Source organism: Antennarius striatus, chromosome 23 (assembly GCF_040054535.1).
Source record: "Antennarius striatus isolate MH-2024 chromosome 23, ASM4005453v1, whole genome shotgun sequence".
In the NCBI taxonomy this organism is placed as follows: domain Eukaryota; kingdom Metazoa; phylum Chordata; class Actinopteri; order Lophiiformes; family Antennariidae; genus Antennarius; species Antennarius striatus.
Window position 1 is genome coordinate 3,067,582 of NC_090798.1, and position 19,789 is coordinate 3,087,370.

General features: G+C 40.9%; 1 protein-coding gene across 3 annotated transcripts in view; it reads left to right on the forward strand.

The window, feature by feature from the left end:
* Nucleotides 1–19,789, forward strand: part of si:ch211-200p22.4 (phosphatidylinositol-binding clathrin assembly protein) — a 63,158-nt gene that overhangs the window by 33,199 nt on the left and 10,170 nt on the right. For 2 of the 3 annotated variants that reach the window (XM_068308869.1, XM_068308868.1), the window contains 12 exons: nt 1,101–1,194; nt 1,351–1,462; nt 1,688–1,794; nt 3,249–3,290; nt 6,381–6,466; nt 6,575–6,698; nt 9,408–9,541; nt 10,294–10,394; nt 11,991–12,101; nt 16,965–17,108; nt 17,360–17,390; nt 17,793–17,925. In XM_068308869.1, the coding sequence (XP_068164970.1) occupies nt 1,101–1,194; nt 1,351–1,462; nt 1,688–1,794; nt 3,249–3,290; nt 6,381–6,466; nt 6,575–6,698; nt 9,408–9,541; nt 10,294–10,394; nt 11,991–12,101; nt 16,965–17,108; nt 17,360–17,390; nt 17,793–17,925 (1,219 nt within the window). The remainder of the gene's footprint in view (nt 1–1,100; nt 1,195–1,350; nt 1,463–1,687; nt 1,795–3,248; nt 3,291–6,380; nt 6,467–6,574; nt 6,699–9,407; nt 9,542–10,293; nt 10,395–11,990; nt 12,102–16,964; nt 17,109–17,359; nt 17,391–17,792; nt 17,926–19,789) is intronic. The other variant, XM_068308870.1, reaches the window with a different exon arrangement.

The following is a 19,789-nucleotide window of genomic DNA, read 5'->3' on the forward strand; positions in this document are numbered from 1 at the left end:
CCACGGATAATGTAGACAGAAATGGAAAAATACATTTTATCTCAAATTTTATATGCTAAGAATCAAAGGTTATCTGTGTAGATTCTCATCCTGCAAAAATGAAGCATGTAGACAAAGCTTCCTTTTTAATCTAATGTTTGCTTTAGGTTGAACACCTTGAATTGATAACATGTCGGTTTGAATTACAAATAACTCATTACATGCCTGGATATAAAATATTTTCCCAGTGATACATGAACACTCCATTTATTTTTTTTTGCGTGGTTGTCATTGAAGTCAGGGTTAGCGTCTCATTCTGAACAAAAATGAGAGGAATTCATCAGAATCAGAATAATTTATTGATACCCGAGGGGGAAATTGCTTAACATTAGCTGTAGAAACAGTCGCCGGCTCACAGCTTTAATGTTTTTGCTTCAGAAAAGGAAGTGACACACCTCACTTCTGAGGACCATACTCTGCTCCATTAGTTTGCGGAACTGGGATCCCCATACTTGTGGTTCACCACCGGGTTCATTTCAAAGCAGGGGAATTTTGACATTTCTGGGAGATATAATTTGGTAATTAGAGAGCTTTAGACATGCCGGTAGGCTTACTACTAGATGTTTCTTTCTGCAGAACCCTGATAGCTGTTTTCATTTGTGTTCAGTTTTAAAAATGAAGAGAGATTGTTTGATTCCACAGAAAGAAACCCAGTAAGTGTTCCATCATTCAGTTAATAGCTGAATGTATGAGGGTAAATAAAGCTGAGATGGTGGAAGCATCATTCCTGGAAGTTGTTTTAGGAACGCTGCTGAATCCTTTATGCCAATCCTGCAGATGAGACTAATTATACATTTGAAAAATCTTTTCCAGTCACCATTTGTTGAGAGCTTTTCACCTCAAGTGGCTTTCAGTTTCATCATGACTGAGGAAAAGCTTCAAATGTGAAACAGTAGCTATTTTTCTGCGCTTCCCATTGTTTAGCCCATTGTTTTCTTAATTCCTTATTTATGTTTTTTTTTCCAAATCTGCATCAACATTTGCATAAGAATTTCCCCCGAAATGAAGTGCCAGCGACAATTATTCGGGTCTGTGTGTTTGTTTATTTCCTGTTTTGCCAGGATTGATGGCGTAATGCGCACCATGAACACAGAGAAGCTGATTAAGACGCTCCCCATCATTCAGAACCAACTGGATGCTCTGCTGGATTTTCAGGTACTCAGACTGTTTGTTCGTTTTGCATAAATGTGGAACCAGTTTCCAATCAAAATGGAAATTGAAACAACAGTTTGAAGCCTCTGGTATTGATGGAGTATAATCCGGTTATTATGGCAGCTAAGTCTAGGTTTTGTGTTTGTGCTGTCTTTGCAGGCCAATCCTAATGAGCTAACCAACGGAGTGATCAACTCAGCCTTCATGCTGCTCTTTAAAGACTCCATAAGGCTGTTTGCTGCTTACAACGAGGGGGTCATCAACCTTTTGGGTAACATACATACACACAAATACACACTCTCTTTCAAAGGATGAGTGGTGTAAATTGGGCCAACTGGTGTTAACAAAATAATGCAGTTCAAGTATAGCTGTAAACACACACACATACTCCTGTCAGATTTAAACACAAATAGACACTGATGAACTGATGAATAAAGAAAACAAGCAAACAAGTGATGGCTTTTAAATGTTCCTGTTTTCATCTTCGTCCCTGCAGAGAAATATTTCGACATGAAGAAGAATCAGTGCAAAGATGCTCTGGATATTTACAAGAAGTTTCTGTACAGGATGACGAAGCTGTCAGAGTTTCTAAAAGTGGCTGAGGTACGGTCGTACGCGTCTTTTTTTTGTCTGTTTGGAAGGGCAACTCCTGTTGAAAAGACAGTTAGCTTACGAACACCGCTGAGCAGGTGAAGTGACACCGTTTCTGTTTGTAGGCAGTACCAGACCTACCCTCACCACCTCGTATTTACTTTCAGACATGCTGCACCTACACACACATACACACACACACACACAACCCTATACCCAAAATAGCCGGAAGATGGAGGATGCAGTTTGGCGTTCCATGAGGTTTCTCTCCCTTCGCTCCCTCCCTACAGTCCTCTCTTCCCCCCCATGCTGACAAAGACTGATGCCCGTGTGGCTCTCCTTCGCCCTGTACCCACAGATCATCCCTCTTTTTTGCCTCTCTTCTTGTGCCACCCCCCTTTTTGTCTCAGCAGGTTTGAAATAATGAGAATCGGTAACATCAGCAGAAAACCTACTTTAATGTACAGTCGCATATATTCTGCTTTTGTCTCTTATAATTAGGTTTTAAGGAGCTTCCTGTATAATTTAATTATAATTACAGATACAATCACTTCATCAGAAAACACATTTAACAAACTAGTAATGATTTTTTTTCAGTTTTTTTTACACTGCTTTCTCAAACATGTTTGCTTTTTTAAAATTCATTTGACGTAATGACTTTCCCGTTAGATGTCGTATGACTCAATACAAGAGTACAGCTAAACATGCTAAATAAATAAATTCACCAGAAATGGTCAAATGAAGATTAATCTATTTGTTATGATTCATATTAAACGCCCCAGAAAACAGAGTAAGTTTTAACTTTTTTTTTCTCCCGGGACTCCATTTATTTATTTTTGAAATGACACCTTTCACCCTCTGGTGATTTATACAGTCCAACAGTGACATGGTGAAAAGTTACTAAATATCTATAGCCACTAAAGAAAATTTTGGTGCTTGTGCTTTTTCTTCTTGTTTAGTGGTAAGTGTTCCAAATTAATGCTTTAGTTTACTTTGTCGACTGTTCTGCGATTCCTGGTGATGAATCTGAGGTTTAATCTAAGGTCCGGTTGATGATAAAATTGTGTAGAATGTCTTTATCTGTGAAGCGTCTAACACCTTCAAATGTCAGTTGTTCAGGATGTTAAACTGCTTTGGAGATGAATCCTACCGTCCTTATAAATGTGTTCATCGCTGTTGCATCATCACGCACCGGTCGCCACACCCACTCTCCCTCATTGGTTCGACGTACTTATCACTGTCATCATCATCATTATTCACTGTGAGGATTGGCTGATCGGACAATCCAGGATGTCAGACGTTTATTTATGTTGTTGTTTATGTTGATGCTGCCACTGCATGGAGTAATTATTCCTATGTTTGTTTTGTTTTTTCATATTATTCTGCCCTTTTGTTTTTTTTATCCTCCATTTTATCCCACTCTCCTTCCTCCCTTCCTGTTTTGTTGATTTCTTTTTGGACGACAGCAAGTTGGAATAGATCAGGGTGAAATCACAGATCTCTCACAGGTCAGTGTACATCTCACCTTCCACTCCTTTTTTTTCTTCACTTCATGTGCTTTCATTGGTCCCTCTGTGCTTTCCTTTCACATTGACTCACCCCTACATATACCTGTGATACCCCCCCCCCTCACTTGACCAGTCTCTTCCTCTTACTCTCTCCTTCACTCTGTACCCACTCATTTTAATTCAATCAGCCGTCTCATCTAACCTGATCTGAGTCCAGGCAACTCCTCTGTGGTTTGATTGATCTCCTGCTTTCTCTTTCACTTCTAAATGCCCATTAAAGATCCAACAGCAGGCTGAGGTGTTTTAAGTTGGCCGTCTGCACCATCAGCGCCGTTATCATAATGGAAGCAACCAGACAATTTATTAGAGAATTATTACCAGTGATTAAAGAAAAAACTTTGCTAAAATGATACATTTTAATACAGTATATAGGTATTTAAACTATAAATCCATATGTGTATCACCACAGGAAAGCCAGAGAGCATTTTGATTGCTTTACTCTGATCTGCATCAGGATGCAAATAATGGTGGAACATCTTGAGTTGTTTACATCTAGATGCTTTTTTCATCGCACTGTTACGTCCATGATATTGAACATTTAAAAAAAAAAAAAGGCAGTCTCTCACATTGTAGAAGAAAATGATGAAAGCCTCAAAATTAAATCAACTCCTCTCTGGCCCAAATTTAGTTGGCAACTTTTTTAAAAGTTATCTCAAAACATGAATGGCCAAATCTTCAATAGTTCATAGTTACTGTTGGCAGCTCATTAAAACTTTTCTGGTCTGAAGATGCTCAGACTTGTTTAAAAAGAGATGTTATTTGTTAATTTGACAGCAAACAAGTTGACGGGATTATTTTAAAGTGTCAAGAAGCAGTTTCAAAATGGTTATACTTGATATTTATGCAAAAACTGAAGTCACAGACCCTGTAAGTACGTGTTAGCTCTGTGATCCACTTTTCTTCAGCAGCGTCACAAGATACAGTCTTTATGTTCCAGATACAGGTGCCTATTTGTTTATGTCCAGATATGATCAACAATCTCTAATAAGATCTGACCCAATAAATTCATTGGCATTGAAAAGCTGCCAGTATGGTGCCGTTACGCCTCGGTAAACAAAGACCCAACTCACTGAAAAGTCTTTGCTGAATGTAAAGCCAGAGGTTAACAGCATGTGTTAGAATAAAGCCACGCATGTAGCTGTGGTTGTTAAATAGATGTTTTTCTTCTCCCTCGTCTTACGCAGAAGACAAAAGGATCATACATTGTAGGTGGTGGGTTACTGTACTGCTTACCCCCTCCAACCTGCTTACACCCCGCATGAACAGATATGCTCATGTATGTGTCCCTGTTTGCAACCATACACTCAGGCATGCTATTGTTTTTTTCCTCTTGTCGTGCAACAATATGCTATTGACTGGGGTACAATGTGTGTGTTTGCCTCAGGTGGATTGTTTGTAGCTCACACACACACACACACACACACACACACACAATGGCACAACAAGCAAAAGGCCATGAAACCTCATGAATAGAAAATAAGGCGTCACCCCTCCGCCGCTCCGTCTTCATCTGCATGAAAGAATCCCTGCATTGGGTTTTGACTCGCTCATTCAAATTCCACCCTCCTCCTTAGATGGTGTTTATTTCATACTTGTCAAGCGCAATATTGTTGCTTCAACATGCATGGTGGAGGTGCATTAATACTGCATAATCATTACCTTGTAATCCCAGAAAAAAAAGGAAAAATGAGAGAGGAGAAAGGCAGGATTCTCTCTTCTCATCTATGTCCACCATGACTTATTTCCACGTCTCGCTGCCTCCCAAAGGTCTGTTAAATACCTTCAGAGGAACGAGGGTAAACTCTCAGTAGTAAGTGAGGAGACAAGAAGACACCCGAGTGTGTCTGTTTGTGTTTGTTAGAGCTAATATTAGCCGGAAACTCACAAGGACTTCTGTTCAGAGCCACAGTTAAAAGCAGTGTCTCTGTCCTGTGCAGCTCGCTGTTTCTTTAACAACCAGGCAACAGTTTGGTGGGAAGGACCCACTACTTTAGCCCGCCGCAAAAAGGGCTCAGAAGCCAAAACACTCCCGTGTGTGTGCGTGCGCGCGTGTGTACCGACGGCTCACTTTGCATTCTTGTGGATGGAGAGGCAGACGTGACGTTGTCATATTTGCTGAGAATTTCCTTTCTCTCTCACCGTGTCCAAAAGTGAAGCTGAACTAATCCTGTGTGTTAAGTTGCAGACATGTGCAAGACAGCAGCTCAATATTCCTCTTAATAATGCAGCCGTCTCACTCACTTTTGCCCTCTTGTTTCCTGCTTTGTTTAGCAGTAATGAAGCTCCCAGAGAGCACTGAGGCGCCGCGTCGAGCAATTCAAACAACTGGAGCCGAACTTGAATTTGAGCTGAAATGTGTTTTCTCTAGTAGCGTAGCAACAATTCCCAAGTAACCAGCTCACTTACTTCTCCTCCAGAACGGTTGAGCTGTAATTTAAAGCAGCTGCCTTATGTCATCATAAAACAAAGAACATTTGATCGGTTTTGTTCGCCACCCTTGTTTTGTTTTATTTTCACGAGTAATTAAGATAAGGTAAAAAAAATTAGTTCAACCGAAAGAAACGGTTTGAATGTGTGCAGAAATGAACTGGAGACGTGCGAACAAGTTGCGGTACAGTTTATCTTGGCTTTCAGGATCACCCAAGGTAAAAGCATAATACAGATTATAAAAAAGAAGAAATAAAATAAAATAAATCATTCAAATGTGACCACCACCTGCTGACGTGAAGCCATTGAACAGAAGTGGCATTACCTCTCCCCCTTCTCTTCCTCAGCCTTTGTTCTCTCTCCTCTTGAGTCTCTTGCTAACAGTGTGAGAGTTTGCTGCATGTTGCCATGGCTATTCTTGGAAATTGATGCACTCTGTTACCTTCCTCTGAGACCAACTAACTCTGGGTACTTTGTTAATGTGTGGGTGGGTCTGCTTCGTGCATATGAGACCAAAAGAATGAGAGAAAGGACTTTTAAAAAGGAAAAAAAAAAAGTTGATTTCTTTCCTTTCACTCTTCCCCATGCTTCATTTTGTGTCAGGCTCCCAGCAGCCTCCTGGAGGCTTTAGAGCAGCACCTGGCCTCCCTGGAGGGCAAGAAGACCAAGGAACTGAATGCAGATGCCAGGTTGATACCTTAATTGGCAGGCGGTTAAATTAGGCTTTTTTGAAACATGTGACGCCGCTTAAAACTTGTGAGGAAAACAAATGGTTATGTTTGTCTTGTGCGGCGCAGAGCGTCCACCTTGTCCAGCGCCGTCTCGTCTCTTTCCTCCACCGGCATGTCCTTCACTCGCATGGACGAGAAGGAGAAACAGCAGGCCTTGGAGGAGGAACAGGCCAGACTGCAAGCTCTTAAGGTAAATGATTTAGTAATTTGAAATCAAATCACCTCTGAATCAGCCTAGCAGTTACTGCAAACCTTTCCCCTAACAGGATTTATGAGTGATGCATTTTTAATTTTCCATTCACAGTGGTTAATTAAATGTGATCTTTATCCAGATGTAGCGTTTTGTGTTGACCAGTCACACAATTACACAACCTATTAAAGAGATCTGGCTTTTCGCTTTCTGTTTTGTGAGCTGTGGAATCGGTTTAGTCTTTTAAAGCCTTCATTGTGTTGTAACTCTACAAACACGTGATTTATATTGTGAAAAATTTGGAAGTATATGTCCTGACAGATGTCCTTGTAGCTCTTTTTGTGGGATATCAAAGGAGACAAAGGATTAACCAGCACACACTGTCTACACTTATCCTGTATAAAATATGGGGATTTTATTTGAACACATTTCAGCTTAAAAGTCACAACATAGAAATGACAAGAGTAAGTGGAGTCATGGCCTTTGGATCTGAGAATGCCGGGAATCAGCCAGCAGGGTTACAGTAAACACCAAAGCTGCAGCAGCTACAAAACACTTGATTCCTGACACAAACTGCAAACACAAAAAATATGCAGTAATATATATATATATATGTAATTCCCAACGCTCCAGTTTTGATATGTTGTGCCAATCAGATTCCGTTGTTGCTGAAGACTGCTGATAAATTACCCGGCAACTTTGCTGTTTGGTGATTTCTGAATTCCAGCCGATAAAGGGCAGAAGTCTCAGTGGCGTGCTGAGTAATAGAAAAGTCAAGTATACAATGCGTTGACAGTTCCTGCTCCAGCCCCGGGAGTCTGCCTTACAGCAAAACTGTAATAGAGCAGGAGCAGTGAAGCCAAACACACATGCACACACAGAGGCTGTGTGTGTGTGTTCACGTTAAGCGTGCTTAAACCCTAGCAAAGGAGATACAGTGTATCTGGTAGCATCGCCAGCACCTCCGTGAGCTTTGTTGATCTGTGTGAACATAGGCGTGTTTTTTTCTGCGTTTTTGTGTGTGGCTGATTGGATTTTTAGTGCGCTGTTTACTTTGTGCCCTTGGTTGCCCTCTCACTGCCAAGGTCCACTGATTACCTTTGGGTTTAGTTAGAAGGTAGAGGGGAGATAAAGTGAGTGAGAGCATTAGCGAGCAAGAATCAGAGTGAGAGGACCGGGGTGAGCAGAGGTCGTCCAAATACTCCAGTCCAGCTGTCTGCTCGCTCCAGTGTCCATATGGCCTCAACACATCATACAAAAACACTTACGCACTCAGCTACCGTCCAGCTGGGGCTTTCGCCCAAACAATAACAGTGGTTCTCATTTGTGTCTCGCTACACTGTCAGAATATAAATGAAGAGATGTCTGCCTGGCCGAGGCTGGTACAGCAGGGGATCCTGTTTATTAATCTGCTCAAAGTCCAAATTCCTTTAAAGGTGGAGGACTGTGTGTAAGTAAATGGCCATGTGCAAATACAACAGACAAAGGTCCAGTGAAAAAGCGATGTTTCTATTCTCACTGTGACCATCCATGTTAAAATCTGTACCTTTCCTATGCTGGAAATTGCTTTCCTTGTCTACCAAACTGTATCTCCTGATAAAAAAAAATAAAAAAAATTGCTGTTATTTCCTCTTACATGTTCCCACATGATAAAACGCAATTGTACTGATCCCCGTGGAGATATTACGTCGTGGCAGCAGCAAAAGTAATACGATCCAGGTGGAAATATAGGCTGATGGAATTTTAAGCAAGGAAAAAAGCAATAAAATGGGAAGAATGATAAAATCAGTCAATAACGCAGTAAATTGAATGTAGTCACTTACAGGATTATATGAAAACAATGCAGGAGGGGTGAATGTTAGCTATACTGAGGAATAATACGTACAATTTACAGAAGATTAAATGCATTTTTCTCTCCATTAATCAACATTATATTAAAATGACATTTTACTACAAAACTGGATTCAACCAACACCCCTGGCCGTGGGTGAGATTTCTACTCAAACTGTCATCAAGAAGAATATCCAAATTTGAGCAAGAACCCCCAAATCAAAATTTTTTGATATCACGTCAGGTTTATGATGCCTTGCCTCAATTATAATTAATCCAAACCATTTACTCTTAATGTTATTTCAGTCCACCTGATGCCTGAAAAGCTAACACCAGAGAAAACAGTAGTCTACATTTCAGCTGCATGTGGGACTTGGCAGGACGTGGGCAAATTAGCTTCACAGCAAACCCAGAGAGCCCGAAACCAATACAATTAGCTGGAAGGTGCTTTAAACGAATTGTCATTATATTGCGCATGCTGGATCCCACCACACCGCCCAACAAACCTGGCAGGCAGAAGATGCACCAAGACAACTTTAGAAATGAAGTAAGATACAATCCTAGTTTTGTCTTTTTTTTTATAGTCTTGCACATGAAGCGAAGGATCATTACCGGTAAATCACGATTTTACTCATCATGACCCGTTGAGCCGGTTAACTTTTAATATGCTTGATAGAAGGGATTCAAACACAAGACATTAATAGTTGATTTGCATTGCTCTTTGTAAGAACATCTAAGTTTGTAAGCACATGAAGGAGATTTTATGTGCATATAATCCAGTTTGAGTTTGCTAGATAAAAAAAACCTCATTTGTCCCCATAGCATCACATTGTGGTGTTTTTGAGTTTTGTTTAATATGTTAATATATGTGTCTTCCAGGACCAGCGCCTGAAGGAGATCAGCATGCAGACCCCACCCTCTGCCTCCCCCAGCAGCCAGTCGATAGGCAGCACCAACAACAACCACATCACACAAACCCCAGAGTTGTTCACCTCCACGCTGTCTGCCAACAGGTGCACGCAGAAAACACTCACGTGTTGGAATTTCACCAAATTAAAACCACAGAACATCCATAAATTTGACATCCTTGAATGACTTGTAATTAAAACAAGCTGTAGACCTTTACTTGCTGGGGTATTGGCAAAAAATATCCTCTTTACGTAACATGAAATTAATTGGTAAAGAACACTTCTGAATAAATTAGCAATTGGACTTCTCAAAATGCAAAACAAATGAAAATCTCGAAAGGTGTTGATGATGAGGGTTAAACATGCAAATAAATGAACACAAGAGGTTTTTCAGTGGCTGTAATTATCCGTCATATCACCTACTATGTTGACTGTGTGGAAAGCTGATAGATGCGCTTAAACAGTTTAAGATAAGCATGTGGTTAAATGACATTCCTGGCTGAATCCAGATAAGAGTCACCAAAACTGTTCCATGCTATTTGCTGCTTCTAACTGTTTTATTGCTCTGTGGAAGTTTTTACAGCCCTTCAGAGAGCGAGGATTAATCTCTATCTGTGACAAATGAGCAACTTTCTGTGGTGACTTTAGCTATTTATGTGCGTTTGTTTAAATATTAATGCGCTCTCTCCATCTGTCTCTTCTCATCCCTATATGTTGTTTCTCTTCATCTCTCGCTGACATCTCCTCTCCGTCATGATCTCTTTTTTCGTACTTTTTCTTTTTCGCTCACCCACAACTTTCCTTACCACCCCCCCACCCCCGCCCTCCTCTATGCTCCACACTCGTTTGCTCCTCAGCGTGCCCAATCTGAACAGTGACCTGTTTGATCTTCAGCCAGCCTTCATCCCCGCTGTGCAGAGCACTCCTTCAATCTCCACCACCAACAGTGCCTGGGGAGGTATGATACCTACACACCTGCATTGACACACACACACACACACATACACACACACACGAAGGCGACAGCAGGGATGTGAGAGAAAGATGCACGGCGACAGATTTGTCTGGGCATAATGTCTTCCCTCTGGCCAGTCATTCCATCTGTTGAGCCATTCATTTGTCTTTTTATGAAAACCAACCATCCATCTACTATCACTCCCTTCTTCATCTCAAAAACCAAAGCTATAAGACCCAGCTGGTTTCTGGCGCACAAACGCAGTTCATTGACTATCGGGAGCAGGTGTTTTGTAAATATTCACATTATTTTGTCAGATAAACTCCTGCAGCCATGTGTTCACACTCAGCATCTCGTAATATGGCAGCAAAACGGAGAATCCATCGGCGTGTTTGGTATGGAAATGTTGCCGCATGAGAAACTCTTGCCGACAATACTGCTTTTATTAGCTTTGAGTGTAACGCCCCTCTATTTCTAAAAAAAGTTGACATTTCTAACTTAAAATCAGCTATCTGCATCTGCACAAAGATGCAGCTGGAAGCACTGCTCGCATGGAGTATTACAGGATTTATGGCAACGGATTAAGCCGGGTTTGGCCGCACTCCTCCTTAGCTCAGATTTTAATGTGGCTGTAGCACAAGAGTCGAGACATCGATCTCTGACATAAAGATAAGAGTACTTACTAGAATGAAAGGACTAGTGCTTATTAGCTTCTGGATTAGACATTCATGACAGGATGGATGTTGCTTCTGTTAAATATGAAGCTACAGCAGTTAGCCTAGCTTAGCCTTTACAAAGGTTTGAAGGATGAGGGAGGAGGTGAATTTTGAGACAGATTCTTTTTAGATTGATACAACAGAGGCTCGCTGTCTCCCCGTTTCCAGTGTTAGTGCTGAGCTAACAGTGTGTTACCAGCTGTGGCTATGTGTTAAACAAACATACAGCATGAAAGCGGAATTGATTTCATCTCGTGCTCTTGTGAAATTCCCTCCAATCAATTTATGAATCATTTACGTGACGTTAATTTCTTGTTTTCCCCCTGCCATATTTAATCTTGATCAACCCTGGATCATCTTTATGAATGCTTATGTTTCTTGAAAAGCTAGTAATAAATCCTATCAGATTAATATATACCGATTGGGATGTGCTCTCTCCCTTGTATCCTTGTTTCATGCTTCTCTGAGACTTCAATCCCTAATCCCTGACAGGGATGTGGATAAAAGCAAAAGAAAAAAAACAAAACAAAAAACAAATGGAGCATCAGTGGGTTTCCTCGTGTCCAGGATTAACTCTGCTATGTAAGACATTCAGCCTGCACGGGGACCAAAGTTACTAAGCAACAACAGTGACAGTACGCCGGAGACTGTAACGTCCGTGCTCCAAATCTAATGGGATTAGTTTAGCGGGGGGATGGTGGAATCTCCCCTCAAACAAGGCTGTGATTACTATCCAGGCTGAATGACAATAAAGACGTACGTATGCATCTACGGAGATTTTTTTTTAAAGCTGTATGAGGTAGAGTTTATCCAACACTTGTCTCTTGCTGTTTAATCCTCCAAACATGGGTTTTAACCGGTCATATTCAACTGCATCCCTCAGGAATGGAGAGCCAGCCTCTGCAGCAGAACGCCGCAGCCATGACCGTAGATTTTGATGCTGTGTTTGGGAATAAGGCCACGCCCAGTAACAACGGTCCACAATCTGCAGCCGGTAAAGCCCCTGACTGTCTATCTGACTGTCCAGGCAGAAAACTAAAACCTCTTGGCTTTGCTGGCAGCACAAGCGTTGTCTTCGACTAACCCCTCTGTCTAGTACCAACAATATGGGGCTGCTCCAGCCACTGGGGACGTGTTCCTTCTTTGTCTGAACTTGCTTCATGACTTCTTATATATACTCTTTTATACACTCATGTTGATCAGCCATAAATCGGGGATCAGTTAACTTTAATTCAGCTGGGATGGGATTTTCAAATAATGCAAGAAATCAGATCAGTGTATAGATAAATTTAAATCTCTTCTATCCCATGTGAATCAGCCGATAAATGAGTCCATTACAAAAAGACAAGAAATTGGTGTCTTTTTTGTGTGTGTGTGTTTTGTTGGGTAACCAGTTAGCTGATCCCTGTCCTAATTTTAATAACTTCCTTCAGGGTTCCTTCACAGCTCTCCAAATTCTATGAGCATCCTCCAGAATATAAGTCTTAATGTTGTTCTGCTCACATTTAATACATGATTAAATTACTGGAAAAAGAATTGTTAACTGAGACTCTTTGGCATGAAACAAAACTTGTAATCCAGTCCAAAAAGTCAGCTAGAAGTCATGAATGGAGTAGATGATGAGCAGGAACCCGCCTTCCAGATACTTTAGCTTCGCTCATTGTGGTTTTCCTCCTTCTGTAGTAACCTTTAGACTGATGCCTCTTAAGTGTTCCAGGTCTGAGACTTTGGCTCAGAGCCCTCTTATTAGCTTACTTTCGTTTAACCTCCCAGCAACTGACACAATCAATCTCGTCGTTTCTCAACCTTCTCCGGTCCCAAGACGCCCCTGCAAAGCATATAATTTCAGGGCACAGCAAGTTATCGACCACGCCAAATAATGCTTAGCAGATAAGGATTGCTCCCTGCAGAGGTCATTGAAAAACTATTTTCTTCATATAAGGCGAAAGGAGTTCAGAGAAAGGTGCAGTTTTAAACTGTAAGAGCCTGGAGAAAGTTGCAATGTGGGACTTTATTTTGTACTCAATTTGAAGTATAAATCAGGTTCTAATAGGTTTCTTATTTATTTATGATAAATCCCAATTCAATTATTCTTCAAGTGTTGTTTTTTTTTTGTAGCTGAAGCCTGAAAGAGCTTCTCTTACTCTTAGACCTCCTTTATCCCTGGATTCTATTCAAATCACTGTCCTGGATGTCCTGTCCCTTCCTGAAGAAGTCTTCTGTAGCGTCTAGCTTTACAGCCCTTTCCTTTACCTGGTAGCTGACCTCGCATTTTTTGTCGTTATTGTGCCCAATGTAATTTCACAGCGACCACTACCATCAGTTTTGCTACAGCCGACTGTCTTTCATTACTACTTTGCATTGCTGTTCAAAATCATTTGTTTGAAATGATCACAACAGCGTTACACAGGGTTTAGTTCACTAATCCTATATTGCTAAAAACTCCACGCACATCTTTGTGGCTGGAAGCTCTTTGTAAAATATTGCTGCATTATTTAGTTGCATTTGTCCAGCTTTATAACCATGCTTCCTCAAACATTTGCCTGATGAAGCTTTAGAAGAGTACAGAATACAAAGTATGTTGTGGATTTCTTTCTTGTTTAAACCACATTGATTTCTAGTCCTTGGCTCAGAAGTGAGAATTGAAGGTCTGCAGTTCAAGTCAAATTTCTTGTGGCTTTAAACAGACTAACCTTTGTCCATTAATAGTGCCTGTGTTGAAACTGCCCCGGCAAATACCAATACACCATCTGGGCAACTGGCGGCATCTCCCAGAATGCCCTGTGTTTGTGCAGCTACTGTACCATATGTCTGTTCCCTCCTGTGTTCGCCCATTCATTGTCAGTGTCTGTCCTAATATTTTGTTGTTTGTGTCCACATCTGCATCCAGTCACACATCATCTGTCATTTTGCACCTTCACATCTGTCTTCTTCTGTTTCTTTTTGGTCTGTCGTTCACACCGTTCCCACCCTCCACCTACTCCGCCCTCCCTCTGTTCATTTCATCTCTCTCTGTCTTTGCCTCATCGTCTCCCAATCAGACTTCACAAGGCAAGAATCACCCAGGCAACTCCTTTCCATCTGCTCTCCCCGTATTTTTCCCCCCGTCATAAAATTCAGTCGTTTTCATTCCTTTGTCTCCTCTATAAAGTGTTTTTTAATCAGAATTTTGAACTGATTTCTGTCTGTGTTTTGATGCAGTGAGTTGTCGTCGATTGTAAATATATTTAAAGAAACAATGAAATTCAGATTGTCTTTGCTCTGACTGACATATTTAATTCAAAAAGTCTCACGTCACCTTTTCTTGCTTTACATTCAGTTTGTCTGTTTTGGAGTTTGAGCTGATAATTCCGGTGTTTTTCTGTTGAACATATTTTCCTGTCATCATATAAAACTAAAAGGATTATAGACAATATCAGCAAACCAATCACTATTCGACTTTAAACATAAATGGACTCCTGTCTGTACTCTGCCTTCATTTTCTTCATATTTAGGAACATTTTCTTTATTTTGCGATGTATAATTGAGCCTAAAGCTATATCCCTCCTATTTCATAACATACTCAGCATCAGTTCCTTGCATCCTTCATCAAACCCAGGAACATTTCTAAACACAAGAATCAAGCACCATCACATTTACATAAGGCTGGGACAACATCAGCATAAATACACAGACAGGCGGAGAGATAATATCGCTCCAGTTAAAAGTGGTCTGATAAATGTGTCACTTAATTATCATCTCTTAGGCATGACTGAAATGTTAAATGGTTTGTGTTGTACTTACACAACAGCTGATCTTCCATTTGTCATAATAGCCGCACTAACTAGCTCTAATAATGTTTCTATCATAGTACTGTGTTTGAATTCTCATGTTCTGCATGGATCATCTGGTTGGGATGCTTCACTGTGTTAGCACGAATCAATTGAATTTATGTATAAGGCACAGTTATTTCACAACAAGTGGGTCGAAAGCATCACAAAAAAATCAATCAGACCCTTGACATGAATTTTCTTGCTTTCTTCTCTTTGATCCTAAACTCCATTGACAGTCAAATCCTCTGCGAAAACACACAGGCTAACACCAATAGCTTTATCCTCTCTGTTCAATACAGCGGTCTTCGCCACCTCCTTCCCCTCCTCCACCCCCCCAATTGCTTCCTTTCCTGTGTTGTTCTTCCCTCCGCCCTCTCCCTGGTGATGTGGCTCGTTTCTTCTTTCCCCTGTCTCTCTCTCTTTCTCCACCTCTATCTCTGCATCTCTTTTATTACTCTGTGGCTCACTTTAATTCTATGGGTTTTATAGTGACAAGAAACAATTGCCTGCTTTCCCGTAGCATTTTATCACTGTGACAACAATAATCGAAATGCTGGTGATGGTGGATAAATAAGACAAGAGATTTGAAAAGATGAGGGGAGATCTGCTTTGTTTTTCCCCCCCCACTTTCTTCATTTCGTCTCCCCCTCTTTTCTACTTCCTATTGTCTCTTTTGTGTCTCCGTGTGCTTCTTCTGTCCTCCGTCTTTTCCTCTCATCTGCTAAGTTAGCAGGAAAAATGTTTTCTGAATCTCTTATGTCAGCACCACTGTCAGACCTACACGCAGCTTCCTAACTAAATATTATTCCTCCCTTTTTTTTCCCCACCGGCAGCTGCTGCTTTTCCTTTTTTCTTTTCTCCTCCTGCAGTTTGCAGGAACGTTGTGCATTTATAGTTTTCATCAAGCTGGCTGTTGTTTTGTTTCTGTCCAGTTTTATCATCTCTTTTCTCCGATCTTCATTCCTTTATTTCATTTTTAAACCCCAAAATCCTTTAAGGAATTAAAAGTGTGTATATTTGTTTATTTACAACCTCATCGTGAGTATTCATTTTTTTCCCTCGCCATGTCTAACTCCGCCTAATAGACACACCTAAGAAAACATGCATGCATCGCCAGACCTCCGGGTCTCTACTGAGCTGTTTGCTGAATGAGTGCTGACATGAGAACTTGACACAGACACACACCAACACAGGAAATTACTCAGTTACTTCAGTTTCTCCACGAGGAGCACAACTGTGTTAAAAACTAATCAGTGTTTGGAGGCAGAGTGTACATATGACAGCTACGAACAGATAGATCAATCATATGGAACAACTACTGAGTCAGGGATTATGGGGTTGCTGCGACATGACAGTTTTAAAAAAAACAACTTGAGTCTGGGTGGTGAATATCTTTGTCCGTGTAGGTACAGTTAAAGATGTACCAGGAGGAATTCAATTAACAGAAAGGCATTTAGATTAAGGTTCACGTGAAGGATGTACAAGTCAGCAAGATTCTCAGATCAAACCCGTTGTAGTTCTGCTTCATTAGAGCGATTGAATTTTGTGGTTTTTAGAATTTTGTAAAATAAGGTTGAAGACTTGAGTCTGCGTTTTTGCCTGAAAATTAGTTGCTTTTGTTCTTAACTTGTGCCAAAGGTGACAAAAGTTTTTCTTTCAGCCTTTTTTTTTCATTAGTTATGAAACAATGGGTCATTGATTTCTCATTTACAGTTGGTGACGATAGATTTTTTTTTTCCTGCTGAAATGACAAACTGTAGCTAGTTAGCTATGTAACTGGCTAATGATTCGAGCACATGCTAGTAGAGTAAGTATAATTGCAAACTTCATCCAGATTACCTTCTATGTCTGGTGAAGAGATACAGATCTTGATTTTAACCCCCAGTGAATAAATAATCTGTCCATTTGTGCTTCATTTTTCTTTTGTCTGCTCGTCAGTGCGTTGTTGTCTGCTAACGACTGTAGCTTCATGCCTCCAGCCTTTTCCTGTGAAAAACGAAGATCTTTTCTAGTTTCCAGAAACGCTTTTCTCATTTCTTCTGCAGGTTTCGATGCTCTAGGCGACCTGTTGAAGCCTACCATCCCCACACACACTGCGCCACCTCCTCCTCCTCCTCAAATGGCCATTCATCCCGGTGGAAAGCTGCTAGCCAATGATCTTGACTCGTCTCTGGCCAACCTTGTCGGCAGTGAGTGTTCGGATGCATGCGCTCTCACAGATGAATGTCTTAACGCCAGAAAAGTAACAGTAATTCAATGAACATTTATGTAATTTCATTGAAAGAGAAATGAATGACCTTGGATGCATGAATGCTTACATTCATGGCTTTGATCCTTCCATACTGTACACATATAATAATGTACGCTGCTATAGAGATATAGAGACATCTGGCTTTTACGCCTTTAACTCACGTGGTTTTCCGTGGTTGTGTCTCTTCAGATCTGCAATTTGGTGGGACCCCAGCCAAGAAGTAAGTCTCTCGGGCCGTGATGATACCATTCCGTGGTGCTGTTAGTCACGGCTATGGGATTTATCCAGTGGCAGAGCAAATACACCCCCTGTGTTTTGTGATGGTTGACTGGCATCATAAGAAAGAAAGTGTAACTTCATCATGTTTATTCAGTAATAAGGATTGAGATTGTTTCACGCGGTCGAGTTTCTGATTAAGTGCCTTTTAATTAAAGTGTTCTCGTTTCTGCTCTGTTAGATAATAGTCACGATGCTTCTCACAAGGAGAATAAAACTATTACTATATATAAATGAGAAGATCAAACCTTCCACGTTCGCGGTTTGAGTGTTGCCTGAGAAATTGTTCTGAGGTTGAAGTATAGATGTCAGTCCTCACGCTCTGATTGTTCCATGTGGTGTGAAGGCCAGAGATGCATTGGAGCCAGCCTGGAGAGAAGAAGCTGACAGGAGGCCAGAACTGGCAGAACAAGACCATGTCGACCACTCAGTGGAGCCCTGCACCCATGGCCCCACAGCCCATGCCTGTACAACATGTGGTGAGGAGACAGAAACACATACGCATGGCCAGCTGCAACCTTACGCTCTCAAGTTAAAGTTCATCCCTCGAATCACTGATAGACATTTATTCCTCCATGTTGATTGATGAAAGCTGGTGTAACTACAGCTGAACAAGAAAGATGTCAGGAAACTGGAGCAATCAGAGAATCAGACAAACTGACTTCTTGAAAAGAAAACATGAAGATTATAAGAAAACTTCCATTTCATTAACATACCTTCCTGGTTCGACTTTTAAGTATTATTACAAACATTTTAACATATTATTTTTGTATTCCTTCCCAAAGAAATAGTCAAGACAATGTGGAGAAGTTGGGTTATTTGTGAACTGTTTGATTGTCTGAATTTGATTGCTCATGTGATCAATGGGACACGTTGTTATAAAACAACAGAATTATCCTTGATGCGATTCCACCAGGTGTCTGTTAGTCCCGCAACTCTCTGAAGGCACTTGATGGACTCCATTCCTACTCTCCAAAGGATAATTTTAAGATTCATTTCACTTTTCGATAAATATGTACTCATTTTCTTAAAGGAATAGTTTTTGGAAATATGCTTTTTTTTTTTCTTTACCTGGTTAGATGTCTGTCCTTAAAGTGTAGCTGCTGCTTAGCCTAACAAAAAAAAATTGGAGAAAAGGAACAGCTAGCCTGGCTGCTTACAAAAATAACTAAATCCACATACAGAAACAGCTGGAGCTCACACATTAACTGTTACACCTCATGATTTTATAAATAGAAAACTGTTTTTATATACTCTGTTAACAGCCAGTAGCCTGTTTAGCAAAAAAAACCCAACTTGATTCTGTGGAACTCTGTTAGCTTGGCTCTCTCAAATTTGACAGTCTTCTACCTACCAGACATCAGACCTGAAAAGGAATAAGCATATTTCCTACATCCTCATCTAGCATTTAAATTCACTGTTGCTGCTCAGAATGCTGAATTTTCTTGTATTTTATGTGGATCTTAAAACACTGAATGAAACCTGCAGCTATAAATCAAATACCATCCACACGCTGGATGCTGAACTTGTGTGGGTGCATGTTAACATCTTGTACCACATATAGATGTGTTGCTGTGTGTGTGCATCGACTTGCTGTATATCCTGCCCATGCATGCATGCTGTGTGTGTGTGTGTGTGTGTGTGTGTGTGTGCGCTGATCTTGGCAGCTCATGATTGTTCTCCTGAACTCCGAACAGCAATTTCTGGCTGACGAGGACAAACTGTCACTAACCCTCCGTTTCCTCTCTTTTCCCCTCCTATATCTGTCCTTCTCGCTCACTCTCACGCCGGTCCATTCCTTCTTTCGTTTCCTCTCCATCCCTTTCACCCCGTTGTCATTATCTCTCATCTCTCCTTTCCTGCCTTGTTCGTCCTATCCCTGCGTTTCTTCCATCTGATTTTGCACTGTCATCTACTCGTCTTCCTTCCCCTTCTTCTTGCTTACGTTCTGTTTTATCCCATATCTTTGTTTTGCGTTGTCATCTGCTCGTCCTGTTTGTTTGGCCCCTCGTTCTTTCTTCTTCATTTCCTTTACTTGTTGCTTTACTTGTTGGTTCTCCATCTTTGCCTTTTTCTTCCCCTACTCTTGTCTTCTTGAACTTCTTTTCTAACGCTCTCATCTACTCTCGGTCTCTGCCTTTTTTCTCCATCTTTTCATCGTTTTCTCTTCATCTACCTCCTGTCCCTCTCATTATCTCTCTTCTCCGTCTTTGTGTCAATCCTCCTCTGTATTTTGTCTCTTCTCCTTGTTGCGTCCCGATGCAGAATGGAATGTTCTATACTAGTTATGTAAGTACTTTTCAATGTTTAGGAAAAACTAGTGTTTCCTCACTGCTCATTGAC